Below are 19,752 nucleotides of genomic sequence, written 5' to 3'. Positions count from 1 at the left end.
GTAGATTGAACATAAAGAGGCGACTACAGTACAGTAATAACAGTAACAACCTCACTCACAGTTCTCCCCCATAAGTTCATTTAGAATTAAATATGTATATGAAAAGTAGAAGATTTGATTGATAGAAATCATTTGATGCATATTTATATACACACTACACTTGATCAATTATTAGTCTGCATGTAAGGACAGTCTTGTTATTTTGCAACACACAATACATCTTATTTGATTTCCCATTATAATACTTCTATTAATACTAATACTTATAGTACTATTAATAACGTATTAGTATCTCGCCAGCTGGTGAGGGTCGCAGCAATAATAATACAATGTTCTTGTATTAATTTATTAGCAGACGCCCTTATCCTGGATGTTTTACAGTTTACTCAGGAAGCATCTTACAGCTTTTCAAAAGTGCAGTAATACATTCAGTAATACAATATGCACACATCTTAGTACAGTGAAATCCCAAAATAATACAATTCCCTTGTGACACTTTTAAGCTGCCTTCTACCACACTTTATCTTTTCTTTATTGGGCTCGTATTTTCACATTGTAAAGGGGTTATAATGTAAAAACAGCTTCATTACTCTTGGGCCTTTTCCATTATATGATCCATAATAATAATAATTATAATAATAATAATTATAATACTATACTACTATTACTAATTACTAATATTATCACTACTACTTCTAATAATAATATTACTTACATATACTTATACTAAATTACATACCTACCCGCTATTATACTACAGTCTACCTATTGAATGTCTCTTATATCCAAAGTGGAAGTTTATTATTAAAAAACCGGACGAGGCAATAGAAACTACAGAGAACTACACAATTACGTCAGAGCTGATCCCATTGGCCAGCTGTCTGACACGTGTTTACGGATCCGCCAGGCGATTGGCTGTGTCTTGTCCCGCCTCTTCCTGCTACGCCGGCGGAAGAGGAGCCGAGGGCTGTGGCGGGAGTTTAACGCGTGTGTGTGCGGTCGGCGAGACTCGGGTTGAACAGGGACGCAGCGCCGGCACACTAGAGAACCGTCCGAAGATCCTGCTATCGTCACCGGTAAGCTTGAACACTAAACAAATATGGGAATGAAGTATAAAAACGTAGAACAAACTGATGTCCAAGGTGAAATACCGCAGCGACGCTGGTAATGAATAGAGAGCAAGCGAGTTTGATTCCCCAACTCCCTCTTTCTCTTTACTCTTCCATAACTCCAGTCAGTCTAGAAGTGATGTTGTTCAATGCACACACACTGTTAGTCACGTTAGGGATCATCTACAATGAATTCATTAACTTATATGTGTGTCATGGTGCGCCATTATATCGAATATTAATGCTATATACAATGCGGATTGTTTATTACCAGCAGTACACGTGTATTGTAATAGGAAGTTGTATTTTTTTTAATACACTTTTCTAATTTATTCACCCCCTGTTTCGTAGTATTATCAATTCAGAAAGCTGCAGGGGAAAGTATAGTAGTTATATATAGCACATGTGTACCTAATGTACGGATACAATGTGGCACTGGACATGCTTTATTAATACTTTTCCATGGGGTTTAAGATTAGAAGTTCCTGATCTTTAGTGTGTTCCGGTGTTCTGACATATTTTGTATCCCCTGGAATCCTGTATCTGATTGCGCATGCGCACTTGAAGGAGAATGCTTTCCTCCATAAAGCTAGGAGGAACGGGGCCCTGGGGGAGAGTGCTGAGGTGTGTTGTGTCTGCAGGGCGACAGCGACGTCAGAGCCATGGCAGAGAGAGAGACACCGATTGGGGAGGCGTCGAGAAGCCCCGTCCCCCAGGAGAATGGCCTGAGCGCGCCCCCGAGGTTCTCCTTCAGCGCGCAGCCCACACTGGAGGACATGTGAGACACTGCCTACCACCCCCCCCCCCCCCCGTGTCTGTCTCCGCACCTTCTCGCTCGGTCTCTGTCCCTGCCCCTCTGCACTCTTCTCCACATGTCCTACAACGCCGCCCTTGACATGTCGTAAGAGTGTTCCTGGACCCGTGACGTTGCCTGGCATACATTAAGACTGCTCTCTTGTCCCCCACCCCCCCTACAGCCGCAGACTCCAGGCCCAGTTCACGGACGAGCGAGACTGGAACCAGTACCACCAGCCCCGCAACCTGCTGCTCGCTATGGTGGGGGAGGTGGGGGAGGTGGCTGAGCTGTTGTAAGTACCTGCTGTGTGAGAGGAGTGGTTGTGTTAAAGACCATGAACTGCAAGCCTGGGAAATTTAGTTTGTGGGGACTTCTAGTTTTTGTGTGCATTGCTTTTATTTATTATGTTGACCTGGACGTTTTTAGTCTTTAAACAGTAATTTAATTGCTCTCACATTCTCTCTCTCTCTCTCTCTCTCTCTCTCTCCTCCTCCTCTCCCACACTTCCCCTTCCTCTCCGGTGCTGTGCCAGTCAGTGGAAGGGCGAGGTGGCGGAGGGGCTGCCGGACTGGCCAGAGCACGAGAGGAAGCAGCTGGCCCAGGAGCTGAGCGACGTGCTGATCTACCTGGTAGAGCTGGCGGAGAAGTGCCACGTGGACCTGCCCCGCGCTGTGCTGGAGAAGATGGACATCAACCGGCAGAAGTACCCCGCCAGCAAGGTGCATGGCTCGGCCAAGAAGTACACAGAGTACCAGGACTGAGGGACGGGGAGGTGGTGGGATGGAGACACGGACGAGGCCGAGTCACGGATGGACAGACGGATGTGGACAATGTCACGGATCCACAGAAGGAAAATGCAGAGATGGACCGAGCTCTGTGGACCTTGAACGGTGGCTTCAATTTGACTTGTATTTTTTAGTATCGTTGTTAAATGTTTTTTGGGGGCAGCGCCAGGAAGACATGGGAATCTTTCCTTGCGTCAGCCTGGTACTGTCCGCCAAACACACAGTTGATCTACGTGAGGAAGACTTCCTGATGCAGATCTTTTATTTTTATTTTTTTTGTTTATTTTAACAATTTTTTCCCCTGCTCTTGTGGTGTGGTCTGTTGGGCTTTGGGCTGTGTGTGCGTGTGCGTGTGCGTGTGCGTGTGCGTGTGCGTGTGCGTGCGTGCGTGTGTGCGTGCGTGTGTGTGTGCGTGTGCGTGTGCGTGAGAGCTGATGGCCAACAGGAAACTGCTCCTTGTGCAGGGTGTGCCATTTCTACACAAGGCATTTATTTTTAAAACCCTGAACAAAAAGCAGATTTTATAATTAAGTACAACCATGGTTACCCAAATAACATTTGCTAGTGCCACACTATTGCCAGTGTGTCAAGTGCTGCCCCCTGTACCTCACTCCAGGAAGAGTCGTTCATGTTGCTAGACTGTTACTGAGTTACTTCCCCCCCCCGTGTGACCGTGTCCATATTGCAACACAGGAGGCGTTCTGTAACTGCATCTGTCACAGCGCCAGTCTGCCAGTCTGCCAGTCTGTGTACGTGGGTGGATCAGAGCTTATTATTTTTATGTTTTTTTTTTTTTTTTAAATCACTTTTAAATCCAGTATTTGTATATCTCACTCCTTCTCTATGGTGGTCCTGGTACTTGGCTTGTAGCACCACTGGGGCACCAGCAGTGTATGCTGCTTCAGTCCACAGTACAGTAAACTCTTAAAGCAAGTTGAGAGAGTCATGGAGTCGGTAATTCTGCTAGAGGTTCTTAATTGTTTCTGTATTTACAGGTTGGTTTAGTTTTATTAGTATTCTTAATCCGATAACTCTTGGTTGCTTATTAGTCTACCTCACTGCTGTCTCAGCACTGAAATTAAGACTCTGTATATTGAAACTGTGTTTGGCGCTAATCCTCACCCTGCTGTTACTGATTGATTGGACGAGGTGCAGGAAAGAGGCACCAGAGGTGTCTTCCGGTCTCCGCAGTCACTGCGGTTTTGAGTGCTGCGGCGTCGAGGGGGACATTAATGAGGGGTGAACCAGTTGTTTTCACTGTATGAGTAACTGAAAGTGTTCGATTAATCTAAAAATGCGAGTGTGTGAGCTACTCCCTTTCAGTTCGATGTCTGTGACTGATCCTCTAGGCCGGGCGTGTGAAACTAAAATGGGGAGACGACAGATTGTATTGTTACTTGTCCACATTGGTTCTTATCTTAAGGAATCTTACTGTTCAGAGCTTCAACTTCAAACAAAGTTTTGTAAATATGTTTAGTAAAAAAAACTAAAAAACATCAACTGATGTTTGTGTTTTTATTGGAGCCTCTGCAGTAGCCAACGCGCAGCATCTCACACGGTTAGAAGCCTGTAAACAGCAATGAAAGTCAGCCTCCTGTGGCTCTTCTTAAAGCCTCTCAAGCACATGAGTTAAGCACAGCTTCCCCCCCTCCACCCTGCATCAGCCAGTTAGAACCCTCTTTGAAAAGGAGGCTGCCCCAGATTCTCATGGTTTGGGGAGGGAGGATGCAATTACAGCAGGAGGAGAAATATGCATTCAATACACCTGCTGTTTAAAAGCCTCTACATAAATAGACAGCTACACCACATTCTCTTGGAACAGTTTCAGAAGAGACTGAGTCCCTCTCAAGACTATGGACAGTGTTAAAAACAGCCACCCCAGATCTTCTCTAGAAACCTTTGATTATAGTTTTTTGTACAGCGGTATGATTTGGTTGGGAGCTCAGAGGGTGTCAGACTGCTCCCCCTGGTTCTGCTGCATCTGCTGTTGCATCTTCTGGATCATCTCCTGCATCCTCCGCAGCTGTGAGAGAGAGAGAGCGAGAGGTGGGGGGTGTTCAATATGGATGTGTTCAGACTTGTCTCCATCGTGGCTTGGCCGCCAGGGGGCAGCAGAATTTCATGGCTGAGGGAGAGAGAGCTGAAGTGACTGAGAAAATGACTGAAAAAGGTGACATGGAGTGAAGAGAGAGAGAGAGTGACACACAGCGTGGCGGTGTCTGCGAGAGAGTAGCAGGTTACCTCCTCGTCCTTCTCCCGGATGAGCTTCTCGGTCTCGGCCAGGGGCAGCAGCGACAACTCGGTGATGCTCTGACGGGAGATTTTACTGCGAAGGAGACAGTCAGGTGTCAGTGAGGAAAATCAGCTGTCCAGGAGAGGGGAGAGGGGGTGGATTACAGTGTACATGGGGTATCAGATGTGCAGAAATCCAGTTAAGCAAATATAAATAAATATATATATTGATTTTGATGCATCAAGTTTGGCATGTAAAGTGAAATAGCCCCTCACCCTTTTCAACATGCTGGGCACAGTTAACATGGGATTAGTCTCTGCAGGGCCCAGCTGGTGTTTTCATTTGGGGTCTGTGTCTGTCAGCATCTCTGTCTGTGTCTCTCTTAGTGTGTGTCTGTCTGTATCTCTGTGTCTGAGTGAAGTGCAGGCAGAGGGGCTGGGGGGGGGTTCTGTTCCTCACTTGCGGGAGCTGCGTTCCTTGGCACCGATGCGGGTCAGGCTCTGGATGCACTGGGCCCGGTAGTTCTCGTAGTGCACCTCCTGGGTCACGTCCTTCAGGTCCTGCATGTGGGTCTGGATCAGCATGTTGCGCAGCTTGACGAAGTCACAGTGAGTGGGGTTGTCAACTGAGGGGCAGAGAGAGAGAAAGAGAGAGGGAGGGAGTAAGATGGTAGTGGAGTGAGAAGGAGAGAGGCAGAGAGGGAGGGAGGGGGAGAGGGGAAGAGAATGAGAATACTGTTTTATTGTGTGTAGTATTTTACATTACATATAAAAACAATTCATTTTTTAATACTTATGATTAAAAACTTTTAAAATCAATTCTTAAAATCACTTAAAATTTTTAAAATCTTTGTGGTTTAACAAAATCAAAAACAAAAAAAAACTTAACTTTAAAATAAACATGTGCACAAAACAACAAAACAAACGTGATTAAAGCAAAACTGCTCACCAACATAAAAGTCAAATACATTGAAAATAACTGAAAATGCATTGGACAAAATAAAGAAACAATTAAAAAGGTAAAAATAAAAAACAAACAAAAAAGGTCCAATGCATTTAAAATGAGAATGAGAAGGAGAGACAGATGGAAGGAGAGAGAGACAGAGGGAGGGAGAGGGGTGGAGAGTGAGAAGGAGAGACAGACAAAGGGGGAGGGAGAGCGATCGTGTGAAGGAGAGAGACACAGAGGGATAAACTGTAGTAAACACACATCCGCACAGGGAGACAGAGCAGCCACAGAGACACAAAGGTGAGAAAAAAAAGGCACTTCAGAAATTCCCAGCCTGGATATTTCCCAGAGTCCTCCTCCCCCTGCCAACTTACTCTCGACCACGCCCCAGGGGTAGACCCGCCCTCTCATTGGCCGATCTTTGCTGTCGCTTATCACGGCGTTGCTGCCAATCACAGCGAAGGGAATGCTCTCCTGGTTTAGGAACAAAACACAAAATATTATTGTTTTCAATACCGTGTGCAGGGGCCTGATGCATCATGAGACATGTAGTCTTTGAGGTGTACACCATGTAGGCCATCACAAAAAAAAAACCTGAATAATTCCAGTTCAAAGACACATATGCTGGGTATAACTTTCTGAGAAGTTGTGCCCTGCCATACCTCCCTTTCAGTACTGGCCAGCACCTCATTGCACACCACAAAATCAAGATGGGGCCACAGAGTCCACCCGGGACGTTTTTTGTGTGCCTGGGCGTCAAGAGTGTCCCACGTCCTCTCCTGCCTCACCTTGAGTGCTGTGTCCTCCTGTTTGAAGTCCTCGTCTTCGTCCGAGTCGCAGTCCGGGAACTGGTAGATATTGATACCGAACTCCTCGATTTCATCTCTCACCTGAACAAAGACAGACATATATAGATAGGCAGACAGACAGATATTAAGGGCACATCTACACTCACCTAAAGGATTATTAGGAACACCATACTAATACTGTGTTTGACCCCCTTTCGCCTTCAGAACTGCCTTAATTCTACGTGGCATTGATTCAACAAGGTGCTGAAAGCATTCTTTAGAAATGTTGGCCCATATTGATAGGATAGCATCTTGCAGTTGATGGAGATTTGTGGGATGCACATCCAGGGCACGAAGCTCCCGTTCCACCACATCCCAAAGATGCTCTATTGGGTTGAGATCTGGTGACTGTGGGGGCCAGTTTAGTACAGTGAACTCATTGTCATGTTCAAGAAACCAATTTGAAATGATTCGACCTTTGTGACATGGTGCATTATCCTGCTGGAAGTAGCCATCAGAGGATGGGTACATGGTGGTCATAAAGGGATGGACATGGTCAGAAACAATGCTCAGGTAGGCCGTGGCATTTAAACGAAGCCCAATTGGCACTAAGGGGCCTAAAGTGTGCCAAGAAAACATCCCCCACACCATTACACCACCACCACCAGCCTGCACAGTGGTAACAAGGCATGATGGATCCATGTTCTCATTCTGTTTACGCCAAATTCTGACTCTACCATCTGAATGTCTCAACAGAAATCGAGACTCATCAGACCAGGCAACATTTTTCCAGTCTTCAACTGTCCAAATTTGGTGAGCTTGTGCAAATTGTAGCCTCTTTTTCCTATTTGTAGTGGAGATGAGTGGTACCCGGTGGGGTCTTCTGCTGTTGTAGCCCATCCGCCTCAAGGTTGTACGTGTTGTGGCTTCACAAATGCTTTGCTGCATACCTCGGTTGTAACGAGTGGTTTTCAGTCAAAGTTGCTCTTCTATCAGCTTGAATCAGTCGGCCCATTCTCCTCTGACCTCTAGCATCAACAAGGCATTTTTCGCCCACAGGACTGCAGCATACTGGATGTTTTTCCCTTTTCACACCATTCTTTGTAAACCCTAGAAATGGTTGTGCGTGAAAATCCCAGTAACTGAGCAGATTGTGAAATACTCAGACCGGCCCGTCTGGCACCAACAACCATGCCACGCTCAAAATTGCTTAAATCACCTTTCTTTCCCATTCAGACATTCAGTTTGGATATCAAGAGATTGTCTTGACCAGGACCACACCCCTAAATGCATTGAAGCAACTGCCATGTGATTGGTTGGTTAGATAATTGCATTAATCAGAAATTGAACAGGTGTTCCTAATAATCCTTTAGGTGAGTGTATAGTTGTATTAGAAGTAATAGTAATAGTAATAGTGTTTTCCTCCACCTTTCCCCGTACATCACCCTGACATTTACAGACTCCCCCCTCCCCAAACACACACACACTTAAATTAAGACCCTGTGATATTAGTGTGTGCTCAGTTTGGTGCTTGACATTGTGTTGGTTTGTGTATTTTCCCAGTGTCCCAGGCCAGCTTTAGAGGGAGTGAAAGTGTGTTGGGGGGAGGTGAGGGCGGCTGCTGTCATCCTCACCCTCTGCTTCATGGTTTTGACCTCAGAGGGGGTCAGGGTGTCGGCCTTAGCGATGACTGGCACGATGTTCACCTTGTCGTGGATTGCCTTCATGAACTCCACATCCAGAGGACGGAGCCTGGAGGGGGGATGGAGAGATAAGGAGAGAGGAAGAAAGGGAGGGAGAGCAAGAGAGAAAGAGAGAAGGAGGGAGGGGGAGAGTGAGATGGGGAGAGAGTCACACAGAAGAACATTATCCTCCTCAGACTCCTTGTTAGCAAAAGTGGTGCAATTGTACCCTTGGCGACAGCGTCCCTGCATGCAGTACCCACCCGTGGCCATAGGGGGAGATGAAGTAGAGGATACAGTGGACCCGATTGTCCTGGATGTTCTTGCGGTTGAGCCCGCTTTCGTCCCGGAAGTACTGCTCGAACTGCTGGTCGATGTACTCGGCAATGGACTTCCAGCTAGCAGAGAGAGAGAGAGAGAGAGAGAGAGATGGAGAGGGGGAGAAAGGAGGAGGAGAGTGTGTAGGATTGGGAGAAGAGAAGAAGAGAGGGGCGGGAGAGGGAGATGAGAAAGTGGTTTTCAGTATGCACAATAGACTCATGGTTGGTGTGTGGTTTGCTGATGAGGGTGAAGTCTATCAGCTAGTGTTCATGCTGGGGTTGTAGACTGACTGACCACTCTGTGTTGTCTACGGCGTCCCCGAATCCCGGGGTGTCCACTACGGTCAGCTTCACCTTGACCCCTCTCTCCTCGATGTCCACCGCATTCTTGGTGATCTCCATGGTCTGTGAGATGCGTTCTGAAATGCACACACACACAATCAATCATGGGAGACTCTATTCAGTGCTATGAAGTGTCCACTGTCCCTTCGCATTGATCTTCCCCTGTCTCCTGCATTGCGAGGTACAGGCCTCTGCCTTCTCTATTATGTTTTCCTCGGAGCCCAGAAGGGTGGCCTACCAGTTCTCCCCCTGAGTTTATCCAGTTGAAAATGAACTGTACTAAAGCAGAAATGTGCACTAGTAAAAAACAAGTGACATAGACGCACCATTGACGTTCGCCAGCCAGACACAATCACTGGCACGACTCCAGCTCCCCACCACCCCTTCCCCCACGCCCCGGGAGACAATTTACCTTCTGCTTGGAGCATCTTCCTCTCTTTGTAGAGGTCAGTGAGAAACAGGCTGTCAATCAGGGTGGATTTACCCAGGCCTGACTCCCCTAGAGAGAGAGAGAGAGAGAGAAAGAGAGAAGAAGAAGAGGAGAAAGTTAAGTGGCTTACATAGACACACTGACTGACTGGGTGCTATAGTACAGGGTTTTTCAACTGGGGGTATTCCAGATGACTGAATATGCAAAACCAAAGTATATATATAAATGTTATATATAAATGTTTTATATAAACATTATACAGTTTATATAAAACATTATCCAGGGTTCCTCCATACATAATATACAATTCCATATATATATATATATATATATATATATATATATATATATATATATATATTAGGGCTGGGAATCGATTAATTTTTTTTTACTAATTAATCGCACAATTTGCTGTGATTAATAGCAATTAATCACATTTTCCCCCCAAGCTTGAAATCATCAATATTTAAATGTAGAATCACCTAATTAAATTAATCAACACAAAGGAATTCTATTTTAAATAATATTTTTAATGACATCTTGTGAACTGTAAACAGACTCTCCTCAGAACTACAGAATAGTCATTCCCATCAAATATATTGAATGCAGCAACATTATAAACAAAGTGTTTAAGTGCAAGTTGAATATTATCAAAAAGACTGGATTAGCTTAGAATGCAAGCTAATAGGCCAAAATAAATACTTTCTTTATATGCACCACCAATATCAAACACAACAAAATGTTAAAGTGCCAGTTTAATTAAAAAAAGGTACATAAGTCTTTGCAATATGAATAACAAATGGAGAATGTTGATTTTTTTTTTCACCCCAAGATTTTGTCTACTCTTTTACATAAAGCCAGCAACTGAGACAGACCAGTTAGTTTACATTATCAGGGAACAAAGCAGCTCTCGTTTTCTGGTCATTGTGTCATTAAAGTCATTAAAAAAAGTGCTGTGTCAATTGCGTTATTTTTTCGTTTCCAATTAATCGCAAAGATTAATGTGTTAATTCCCCCAGCCCTAATATATATATATATTTATGGAATTGTATATTATGTATGGAGGAACCCTGGATAATGTTTTATATAAACTGTATAATGTTTTATATTAATAGTATGCAGACTGAGCAAATTCGATTTATCGAGCTAGTGACAGGCAGTTGTTCAGGGCATACCCTCTAGACATTCTTCTCTCCACTTTGACTTCTGTTCATTATGATAAGAGGAACACCCAAACAGATAAATAGCCCACAGATATCAGTTTGCTTTGTGTTTGTTTGGGGTTTCCTGTTCTTCTCTCAAGGCTGAAAATGTTACATTATAGTGATTGATTACCTCATTGTCCATCGTTAAAGAAAACTGTGAGATTGGGCAGTTTGTATGCCATAACAGGAAAACACCTGGTTCCATGATGACCCCCCTCCTCAGGATGACCACCACAAACATTCAGAAACCTGATCTCAAGACAACACTTTTGGAAACTTGTGACTGACCCTGCCCACAAACCCACATGCCATGAAATGTATAAAAAGCTGTTAACTTCTGCTCTTCAGATAGAGACTCTTCAGAGAGCTTCCATGTCAGGGCCTTCCAGGCCTGGCATGTAAAATAAATACATGTTATCCTCTGTGCATCAAGACTGGGTTCTTCAGTATTATCTCTAAATTACTGTGTATGAGCTTTTTTTAAACTAGGAAATATACTTTCGATGTACACTTTTGTTTTTCAACTCCATGCATTGCTTGGATAGTTCATGAATATACTGCTACAAAATTATTGCAAGTCCAGTTTGTGTCGTGCATATTTTTGTTTGCCAGTTCAAAATGGATAGATTCATCACCAAGAGAACAAACTTTAGGGAAAAAACACAGAAGAGTGTGGAGAGTTCAGCTTGACTTGTGGGTCCTGAAGGTAAACCCCAAACCAAGTGTTTTGTTTGTTTGAAGGAGCTCTCTAAAGACTGTATCAAACCATCTTTATTAAAGAGACATTTGGAAGCAAAGCATGCAAGCTTAGTTGAAAAACCGACTGAATATTTTGGAAGACAGCTGGAAATGTTCAAACAGAGGTGTTCTCTCATAGCATGACAGTGAGTGAAATTGCGCTGAAAGCTTCGTCTCTGCTATCACTCAGAATAGCAAAATGGAAAAAAAGCACACACCACCGGCGAACAGTTGATTATCTCTGCTGCAGTGGACATTTGTAAAGTAATGTTTGGCTGCGAGCAAGCAGATAAAGGGGGGCACTTGAGACCTTGAGACAAATGGTTGAAAAGGTTGAAAACTCGTGCTATAGTACATTCACATTGCACTGAGGCAGAGAGAGCAAGAGAAAGAGAGAGGGAGGAGTCACAACAGACTGAGACAGACAGACAGAGCGGAGAAAGAGGTTGCATCCTATCTGGGACTATCCCCCTCACCTGCCACCATGAGTGTGAAGTCGAAGCCCCTCTTGACCGATTTGCGGTGGACCTGGTTGGGAAGTGTGGCAAATCCCACATATTCCTTATCCTGGAGACGGAGAGAGATGGGGAGAGAGGGAGAAGAAGAAGGAAAGGTGTAGTGGGGGGTGGAGAGAGGGAAGGGGGGAAAGAAAGGAAGGGAAGGGAAGAGGAGGGTGGGGGGAGAGAGAGAGAGAGAGAGAGAGAGAGAGAGAGAGGAACACAGGATAACTTGAGGTTACCTGAGCACATGTGCAGCTTTTGGTTTCATTTTCAGTTGCTGTCACAATGAAAACAATCAATACACCCCTCATTATTGACTGACTGGCAGTGCCAGTTTGCCCAGCACGCCCAGTCCTCAGCCCCCCAAACATGTCCCATACGTCTTCCCCCCTCTGCGAAACTACACAACCCAGGCAGACAATTAAACAGCGCTGTAATCATTCTCGTTTGTTTCTTAACGGCCTGAAATGGATCATGCTTGATCAGGCTGTTAATGCGTTTCCTCAGTGAGATAACCTGGCAGAGAGATCGGGAACAAGTTCTTAATGCCTTGTTTGGAAACAGATATGGTGTGAAATATTTCTCCTTTCAATAGCCCCTTTGTTGGCGGTGTTTGTGCTCAGTGGTTAAGAAAGCTCAGTAGACTGATACGTTAGCTTTGGTTTTCTTTATTTTCTTTCCCGTAAATACTACAAAATGTCAAATGAGCAAAGCATTTTGGGACAGAAGGAACAGTGTCCAGCATTCTATATAATGTTAAAAGATACTTCTACTAGGCCCAGTTAATAAATAAAATTAATATACATGCATAGAAACTAGAAATAAAAGATTGCATAATGCCAACAGTAGAGTACCTATACTAGAGTGTGTGTATGACCCAGGGGGTGCACACACACATCCAGCCTGGCCCCCCATTGGCCACAGTCCTGCAGGGAGGTTCACACACTGCCAGGCTCACGCTCAGGCTGTGACAGGAAGCACAAGCTGTGGAGAGGCCTGGGGGGGGCGGATGTGGCTCAGACAGCTCAGCGTTGCGGGGGGGAGCAGCCAGGATACACAGCTGCAGGCCTACCCACAGCCAAAGAGTGTGGGGGGGAAAATCCCGAGTCCTATCAGAGCTGGACATCCCAGAGGCCCTTGCAGCTGCAGGTGCTACTAGTATATCAGCCCTATCTGGACAGTGCATCTGCTATAGACCCATCTTTATAGCATACATTGCATCAGTATATACCCTGCAGTGTAGTGACAGTAGTGTGGAGTAGTGGTTAGGACTCCTGAGTGGAGGGTTGTGGTTTCAATCCCAGGTCAGGGACACTGCTGTTGTACCTTTGAGCAAGGCACTGTACCTAGATTGTTCTAGTAAACCCCAAGCTGTATAAATGGGTAATTTATAAATGTAAAACATGAACTAATGTACCAATGTAACAATTGTAAATTGCCCTGGATAAGGGCGTCCACTAAGAAATATTAGAATAATAGCCCAGAGCTTCTCAGATCCCAAATACGTCATTGAAACATTGATTGCTCTAATCATTTCCTTAATTTGACTGTTTAAATTGTTCCAGCAACAATTCCAGGGGCCTGATATAATTCTGGATTACACTGCATTCCCCCACTGTTTAGTTTAATGAGAAACCTCAGATTAGCCACATGTTGTACTTCTGGAATTAATTAAGAACTGAGCTGGTACACAAACATGCCGCGCAGTGAGGCTGCAGTAACTATAGTGTTGGGGCTGTAGCCTATATACTGTAGCGATGGGGCTGATCTACTATAAATGATAATATACATGCATGTAGAAAACCAACCCCAGTGCTATAGGGTATAATATTCAGTCCCATTTCTGTTGTATATAGTACAGTGCAATGCAGTGGCCAGTATATTTGAACAAACTCTTTACAGTAACACCTGCCATCTTTAAACATGCTAGAGGAGAACCTGGGACACAAATAATGATCGTGAGGCCCTGTTACCTGGGCAAGTAACAGGGCAACAAGGCAACAGGTAGGTCGGGCAGGTCGGCTGCGTCAATCCTAGCTGTTGGAATTGTTTGGAACTGGCAGGAGTTTCCGAGGGCAATATGAAACCCAAGCCAGGGCCCCCTGACTTCCCCAGAGTTATCATCAACTAAACCAATAGACAGCTGGGGCGAATATGGGTGAGGTTTAGGTTTCAGTTGGGTGACTGTCACCTCGGGTGTAAGAGACACCAGCAGTGGGGCTCCAGGGACAGTGCTGGGGAAGTGCTGCCCAACAGCCTATGTACTGTGCTGTACTGTCACACTGTCTTCTCTCCCTGCAGGGGTCACAAAATCCCCAAATGATCCTTGGTTATCAGCAGACAGTGAGAGAGAGAGAGAGGGAGGGAGGTGGGCTGAGAGGCCTGAGGAAAGAAGGTAACCCTTTCTTACAGAGGTGGCTCAGTAGGTCTTGGACCAATCCACTTAGGAGAACATCCCCATTGTAAAGCAACACCATTTGCTGCAAAACTTAGAAAAAACAACTGACTGTAGCGAGGCCTTGCTTTGCTGTGCTCAATTTAAATGAGGACAAAGCAAAATATATTGGTCAAGGGTCACGAAAGACTTGAAATCTCCTCTTGGCCTTTACAATATGTTTCCCATCCCATTCTTCTGTGGGTAAACTGCTCCCTGCCCTGGAGCAGCCTGGCAGAGGGAGAAATATTGATGCTTACAAAGCAGAATATATTGATAAGGTGTGTAAAATAACATGCAATAGCCCCATGGCCTTTGCAGTCTGGTTCCCACTGCCACATAATGACACGTAAGCAGCTCAGGTTACTGTGTGGCTGCAGAGAGGCTAGCTGCTCCTGTGTTGACTAGGCCTTCATGGCGTTCAGTTTTTTATGTGGTAACCGCCGTGCATACTAAGACTGGAAAACATGTCAGTCCCCCCTGCTCCACATTGCCCTTCCACCTGTTGAATGTCAGCACTGAACTACAGGCAGCATCACAAAGCCAACACGGTCAAAATGATTATTTTCTTACCATTATTTGATTCTGTGGAGGTGATAAAGCGGCGATGAATCCGACTGGGCGTCTCTTGTCTCTGTCTCTGTCACCGTCGGTACAAAAGGTGCATTTCCCTATTGCATCACTCTGCTACGCACTCACACACACATGCACACACACACACGCACACACAATCTGATGGAACCGTTTGTTGCTTTCCTGTCTGCTCTGTCAACAAAGATGGGCAGGAAGTGAGACAGGAAGCGAGACACCGCAGTGTTCTTTCGCTGCAAAAACCCTGCGCTCCGATTGGCTGGGGAAGGATGTTAGGGATGTTGTTTTTTGGTGCACTAACCTTTACTGAAACCAGACATCTTAAAAATGTTGCAGTGCTCAGGGTGGAGCTGTGAGTGCAGGCTCCAGCTGGGGAGAAAGGCAGGACATCAGCAGTAGCCATTGACGTTGGTTTTTATACCTATTTACCTGTCACTAATATTTCACCACTGGAATCAAACATTACCAGTGCAATGCAGTGGATTTCGTCTCTGTGGTCCAAAGAGACTCAGGATCCAGGTTGATTCCTCTTTGTTCAATGCAGGCCAGGGAAGAGCCGCCTCTCACTCATGCAGCAAGAAAGCCACCATTAAAGATATGGCAGAAGTGCAGTGATCATTGGTATCCCCATGGTCCAGTGAAGGCAGGTGGAACCCATTGGAGACCACTGTAACACCAGGGCAGAAACACAGTAAACAAGCCATGTTGAAATCCAATGGTAAAAACAGCTTGCATAAGAGAGTTGGGACACTGTTTGTATTTCGAGATCACAAGACTCAATGTATTTCACTGATATTGCAGTGAAAGTACAAAACAGTTTATTCTTTGATAGACCCACGCAAATACACGCACACATTTGGGAACCCAACAAAGGACCAATCCACTCCCTGCATTGGGAAGGTCACCCCTGGCTCACGGTTTGTTCTTTCATAGTGATATCAAGGTAGGTAAATAGGTAGCACAGCTCTTATCAGTCCACTGACTTTTGATTGACTTGTTTGTCTGTCTGTGATATAAGAGGAGGTTATAAACAGACGCAGAGTGCTGCGCTGACACAAACACTAGAGGTGAGCTGGACATCATTATTGCTGCTTCACACTCTTCCACTACTACCTCTTGTGTGTCACACCAAAAACAACAATAATAAGACTTGTAATAATAATAACAATTATAATAATAATAATATTTTATTTTATTGCTGCCTCTTTCTCGCTCCTTCTCTCTCCCCTCTATTCTAGGAAAGAAAAAGCAAAACTCAAAAGACTACATAAAAGCCGGACATCGGGTTCTGAGAAGGAAAGATGAAAGGTTGGATCTGCACCTTCCTGCTCCTGCTGAGCCTGACCCTGGGTAAGTTAACTCCCGTCCGCACTGGCTGGGCCAACGCTGTGCTGCTGACTTGTGATCGGGGAAATGTTGTAAAATGGTTAACTGCTGGCAGCCGTGTGAAGCTGTAGTTTGGTTGTATTTTGGTTCTGATAAATGTGACATGAATAGCAGGGTTGACCACCACCTGATTACACAGAGTGTCACTTTTTAAAAACAAAATGACTCAAAACACATTTTGAGATAAGTTACATCTTAACTTAATACCACAGTCATGTTCAGAACCAAAACATTCTATCCCTGCCTGCCCACCCTTTCTAATGGGCATTTTACCACTGGAATTTGCAATTTAAATAATTTTTTTAAATGTGTTAGTCTATTTGTGGATGCAGAAGTGAAAAAAAGTAAACTTTATTTGATAATGTAAAACATTTTGAAATAATTTTCATGAGCTGAATCACATATTATTGCTATCAATCCTGCAATCGTAAACATGAGACACTGTCAATGATATAGCAGTAAAATCACAAATCAGGTTTTGTTTTGTTGAACTCTGTACCATTGTCTGACCTATTGGTTCAGTCACGAAATGCGCAACACTGACACTAATCTATGTGCAGAAGACTGCAGCATGTCGGCTTTGTGAAGAAATCGAGCATGATTGATGCAAAATAAACACACTAAATTCACAGGAAGCAGTCAAGATTATCTGACAGTCTGTGTCACTTGCTAAGCAGGCGGCTCTTCCAGTCCTGTGTTCTGCAGTCGCATTGTTCTGTGTGCACTTCACTGCAGCGTTGCCATGACCTTGTTTAGATAGCTGAGTGAATCTTGACCACCTTCTGATTTTGGTCTTCTATGTAAAAGGTTCACGTTGTCACTGTTCATCCCTCCCCAGGAGAGACCCTCAAATGCAACCGCTGCATTGCTACGGGATCGGGCAGCTGCAGTAACACAGTGCAGACCTGCGGTTACAATGAAGATGCCTGCATTAGAGCAATATGGACAATTTCTCCCTGTAAGTAAAAGCTCTGACAGCTCTAGAGTTGCCAAAGCTTCTAGGAAAGGGCGTGAGGGTGACTGCCCAGGAGGATGCTGGGAGCAAGCAAGCAGGAAAATCAGTTTGAAGAGTCAATATGATTTATTTGATTGATTGATTGATTGACTGATTTATAGGGGGGAATAAATGGTTTATGTGACCCAGCACAGCACAATGAGTCGCAGTAACCAAAATCTGAAAATTGAGTCCTGTACACCATCTTAAAGAGGAGATATGCATCATGGTGTATCATTTGTATCCCCATGGTCCAGTGTTAGTGAAGAAGTGAAGGCAGGCGTTACCCATAGGAGAGCACGGTACATGCATAGTGAAGCCAGGTGAAAAGGGCAAACACACCACGGTACATTTACCAGGATTAACTTGCACAGAGGCTGCCCAGATAAACACTGCCAGTTGTCGATTCGTCTTCAATGTCTTGCTTCCTCCTGCGCGTGTCCCTCAGCTGACACTGTGACTGGTCAGCCTCAAACTGAGGCAGAAGGGCTGGTTCCTCCGAAGTTCTCAGTCTGAGCCCTGGCTCTCGCACTGACTCAGTCTTCTGTACTGCACTTCCTGTTGTGCTCTGGCTGTACAGAACAGATGTTAATTGAGGAACTGTTATGATTATGCTATAAGTGTTGTTGTTGTCGTTGTTGTTGTTACAGGCTACTGCTCCCTGACTAATAAATAAATAAATATTAATAAGAATAATGATGATGTTTATAATGAGAATAATTAAAGCCAGTGTTTATTCAGGTATAATCACAAGTCTGTGTTATTTTTCCTAGATGGCCATTTCCGCCGCTGCATCAAGAAATCGGACTGCCTCATGTTGCAGGGCCTGAATGGTCTGACCGCTTACTGCTGCTACTCTGATCGCTGCAACTGAGTGGCAGTGTGTGTGTGTGTTTTGTAGTTTTGTCTCAACTCTGCCTCACAGCAACAACAACAATGTCAGCAGATTACTGGGATCAGCCCCACATCAGGCACAGTGTAGGATACAATAGTTCCCAGCATACACAGCTTCCCAGGTTGACTTCCAGTGCCATTTCAATAGCATGTAAAAAAAATCAAAACTGCGCTGCTATACAATGTTGGCTGCACGGATCCAACTCCATTTGAACTCTGCCTGCTGAACGAAGGCGTGTTTGACTTATTCCCAATGTGCTCTCATGGATCCTTGTTCTCCTCTCTCGGGCTGGTGCTTGTTGGTGACATCACAGTCACGCTTGCGTCATCCTACGGGACAGCGCTGTCAAATGAGGTACATAACACTTCCTTTTAATCCTCAAAATTGATCAGGACATCAGACAGGGGAAGCTTAGGACACTGGGGCCTACTATAACTTGGCCAGACTTCAACTGATACAGGCCCAACCAGGGCGAACGCCTTACAGGTTAGATTCCACGTTTCACTCGCATTTCTTTTCTGCTCCTATATGGTTGTGTGCCTTTATATGGAGTCGATTTTCTAGCCCAGGCTGTGAGGGAGTCATATTAGTCAATACAGAGACTTCCTGTGGGGCTGCCTGTAGGGACTGCGATATTGAGGTCTGCCCCCTGTGTTTTTGTTTGATGTAATAAAATATTTGTGGACAGTTAATTCCAGACTTCATCTGTTTTTTATCATTATTTCGACGTGTGCGTGTGTGGGGGGGCACACTTTTTATCAGTGGGTACATATCATCAGCAGCGACAATTCATCACAGTTTGCATATTCACTTACATATTACATACGGACTGTCTCAGGATTCCATTAAATCCTACATTTACCGACGGCAGCTGTAGTCAGTTTTTCAAAGTACATATTCAATTCAGTAAATAAAACCCGGTCACTAACTTGAAAGCCAAATTCAACCTGAGCCAAGGCTCTGTCAAGCTTTAACAGACTGAGTCTAATATCCCACTGTTTGTTCACATGATAGAATGCAATTAATAAATAGGTCAGATGAAATGAGCAGACAATAATATTATAAACTGTTTAACAAAAACACTGTTGGTAGGATACAATATCATAATTTACATTCAATAATGCAACTGTCTCCTTTATTGAATTGTGCAGTGAGCATGAAACTTGATAAAACTAATAAACAAACAAACATAGAAATAAGTTTATTTTTAAGAACCAAACCAAGCAAACTAATAACAAATGAAAACCATTGCATAAAATTGTAAGTTAAACAAAACTTCAGTGCAAACAATACAAAAGAAAACAAATGAAAACCCAATAGTGTAAACAACGCAGGGACATTATGTATTTTTGTTTTATATCAGACATTGCCTGTAAAATGATTAAAGAGTAAATTAGGACATTTTTCATGTTTAGTTCTTGCTTTGTTTTATTAATCTTGTGTTTCTACAGACTTTTTTTATTTTTATACCAGCACTTGTGTTCCTTAGAAAGTAAAAGATCTATTTCAAAGCTCGAGTTTAATAAAATTATATGTTTAAACTGCTACCTGCATCTTTATTATTTTAAGGTCATCA

General features: G+C 44.2%; 3 protein-coding genes across 4 annotated transcripts; 2 read left to right on the top strand and 1 right to left on the bottom strand.

Moving 5' to 3' along the window:
• Positions 1-958: 958 nt before the first annotated feature.
• On the top strand, positions 959-4,186 carry dctpp1 (dCTP pyrophosphatase 1). Its single transcript, XM_066723241.1, has 4 exons — positions 959-1,076; positions 1,751-1,887; positions 2,087-2,197; positions 2,438-4,186. Exons 2-4 carry the CDS (start codon positions 1,772-1,774, stop codon positions 2,664-2,666), a joined length of 456 nt encoding a protein of 151 aa, XP_066579338.1. The 5' UTR covers positions 959-1,076; positions 1,751-1,771; the 3' UTR covers positions 2,667-4,186.
• Positions 4,187-4,191: 5 nt separating this feature from the next.
• LOC136768853 (septin-4) lies at positions 4,192-15,063 on the bottom strand. The gene is made up of 11 exons (XM_066723240.1): positions 14,884-15,063; positions 11,853-11,943; positions 9,416-9,502; positions 8,957-9,080; positions 8,605-8,739; positions 8,294-8,411; positions 6,660-6,761; positions 6,246-6,345; positions 5,383-5,548; positions 4,932-5,016; positions 4,192-4,713 (listed from the first exon to the last, which is right to left on the bottom strand). Exons 1-11 carry the CDS (start codon positions 14,884-14,886, stop codon positions 4,633-4,635), a joined length of 1,092 nt encoding a protein of 363 aa, XP_066579337.1. The 5' UTR covers positions 14,887-15,063; the 3' UTR covers positions 4,192-4,632.
• A 669-nt stretch (positions 15,064-15,732) lies between these two features.
• Positions 15,733-18,868, top strand: thfp5 (three-finger protein 5). 2 transcript variants are annotated; one of them, XM_066723243.1, is made up of 4 exons: positions 15,733-15,844; positions 16,140-16,251; positions 17,126-17,245; positions 18,055-18,868. In XM_066723243.1, the coding sequence occupies exons 2-4, from the start codon at positions 16,203-16,205 to the stop codon at positions 18,153-18,155; spliced, it is 270 nt and encodes an 89-aa protein (XP_066579340.1). In that variant the 5' UTR covers positions 15,733-15,844; positions 16,140-16,202; the 3' UTR covers positions 18,156-18,868. The 2 variants fall into 2 exon arrangements, with proteins under 2 accessions (XP_066579340.1, XP_066579339.1); XM_066723242.1 differs by lacking the exon at positions 15,733-15,844 and adding an exon at positions 15,873-15,968.
• Positions 18,869-19,752: the final 884 nt, after the last annotated feature.

Source organism: Amia ocellicauda, chromosome 14 (genome assembly GCF_036373705.1).
Source record: "Amia ocellicauda isolate fAmiCal2 chromosome 14, fAmiCal2.hap1, whole genome shotgun sequence".
Taxonomy (NCBI): Eukaryota; Metazoa; Chordata; class Actinopteri; order Amiiformes; family Amiidae; genus Amia; species Amia ocellicauda.
This window is presented reverse-complemented; position numbering and strand designations above follow the sequence as displayed.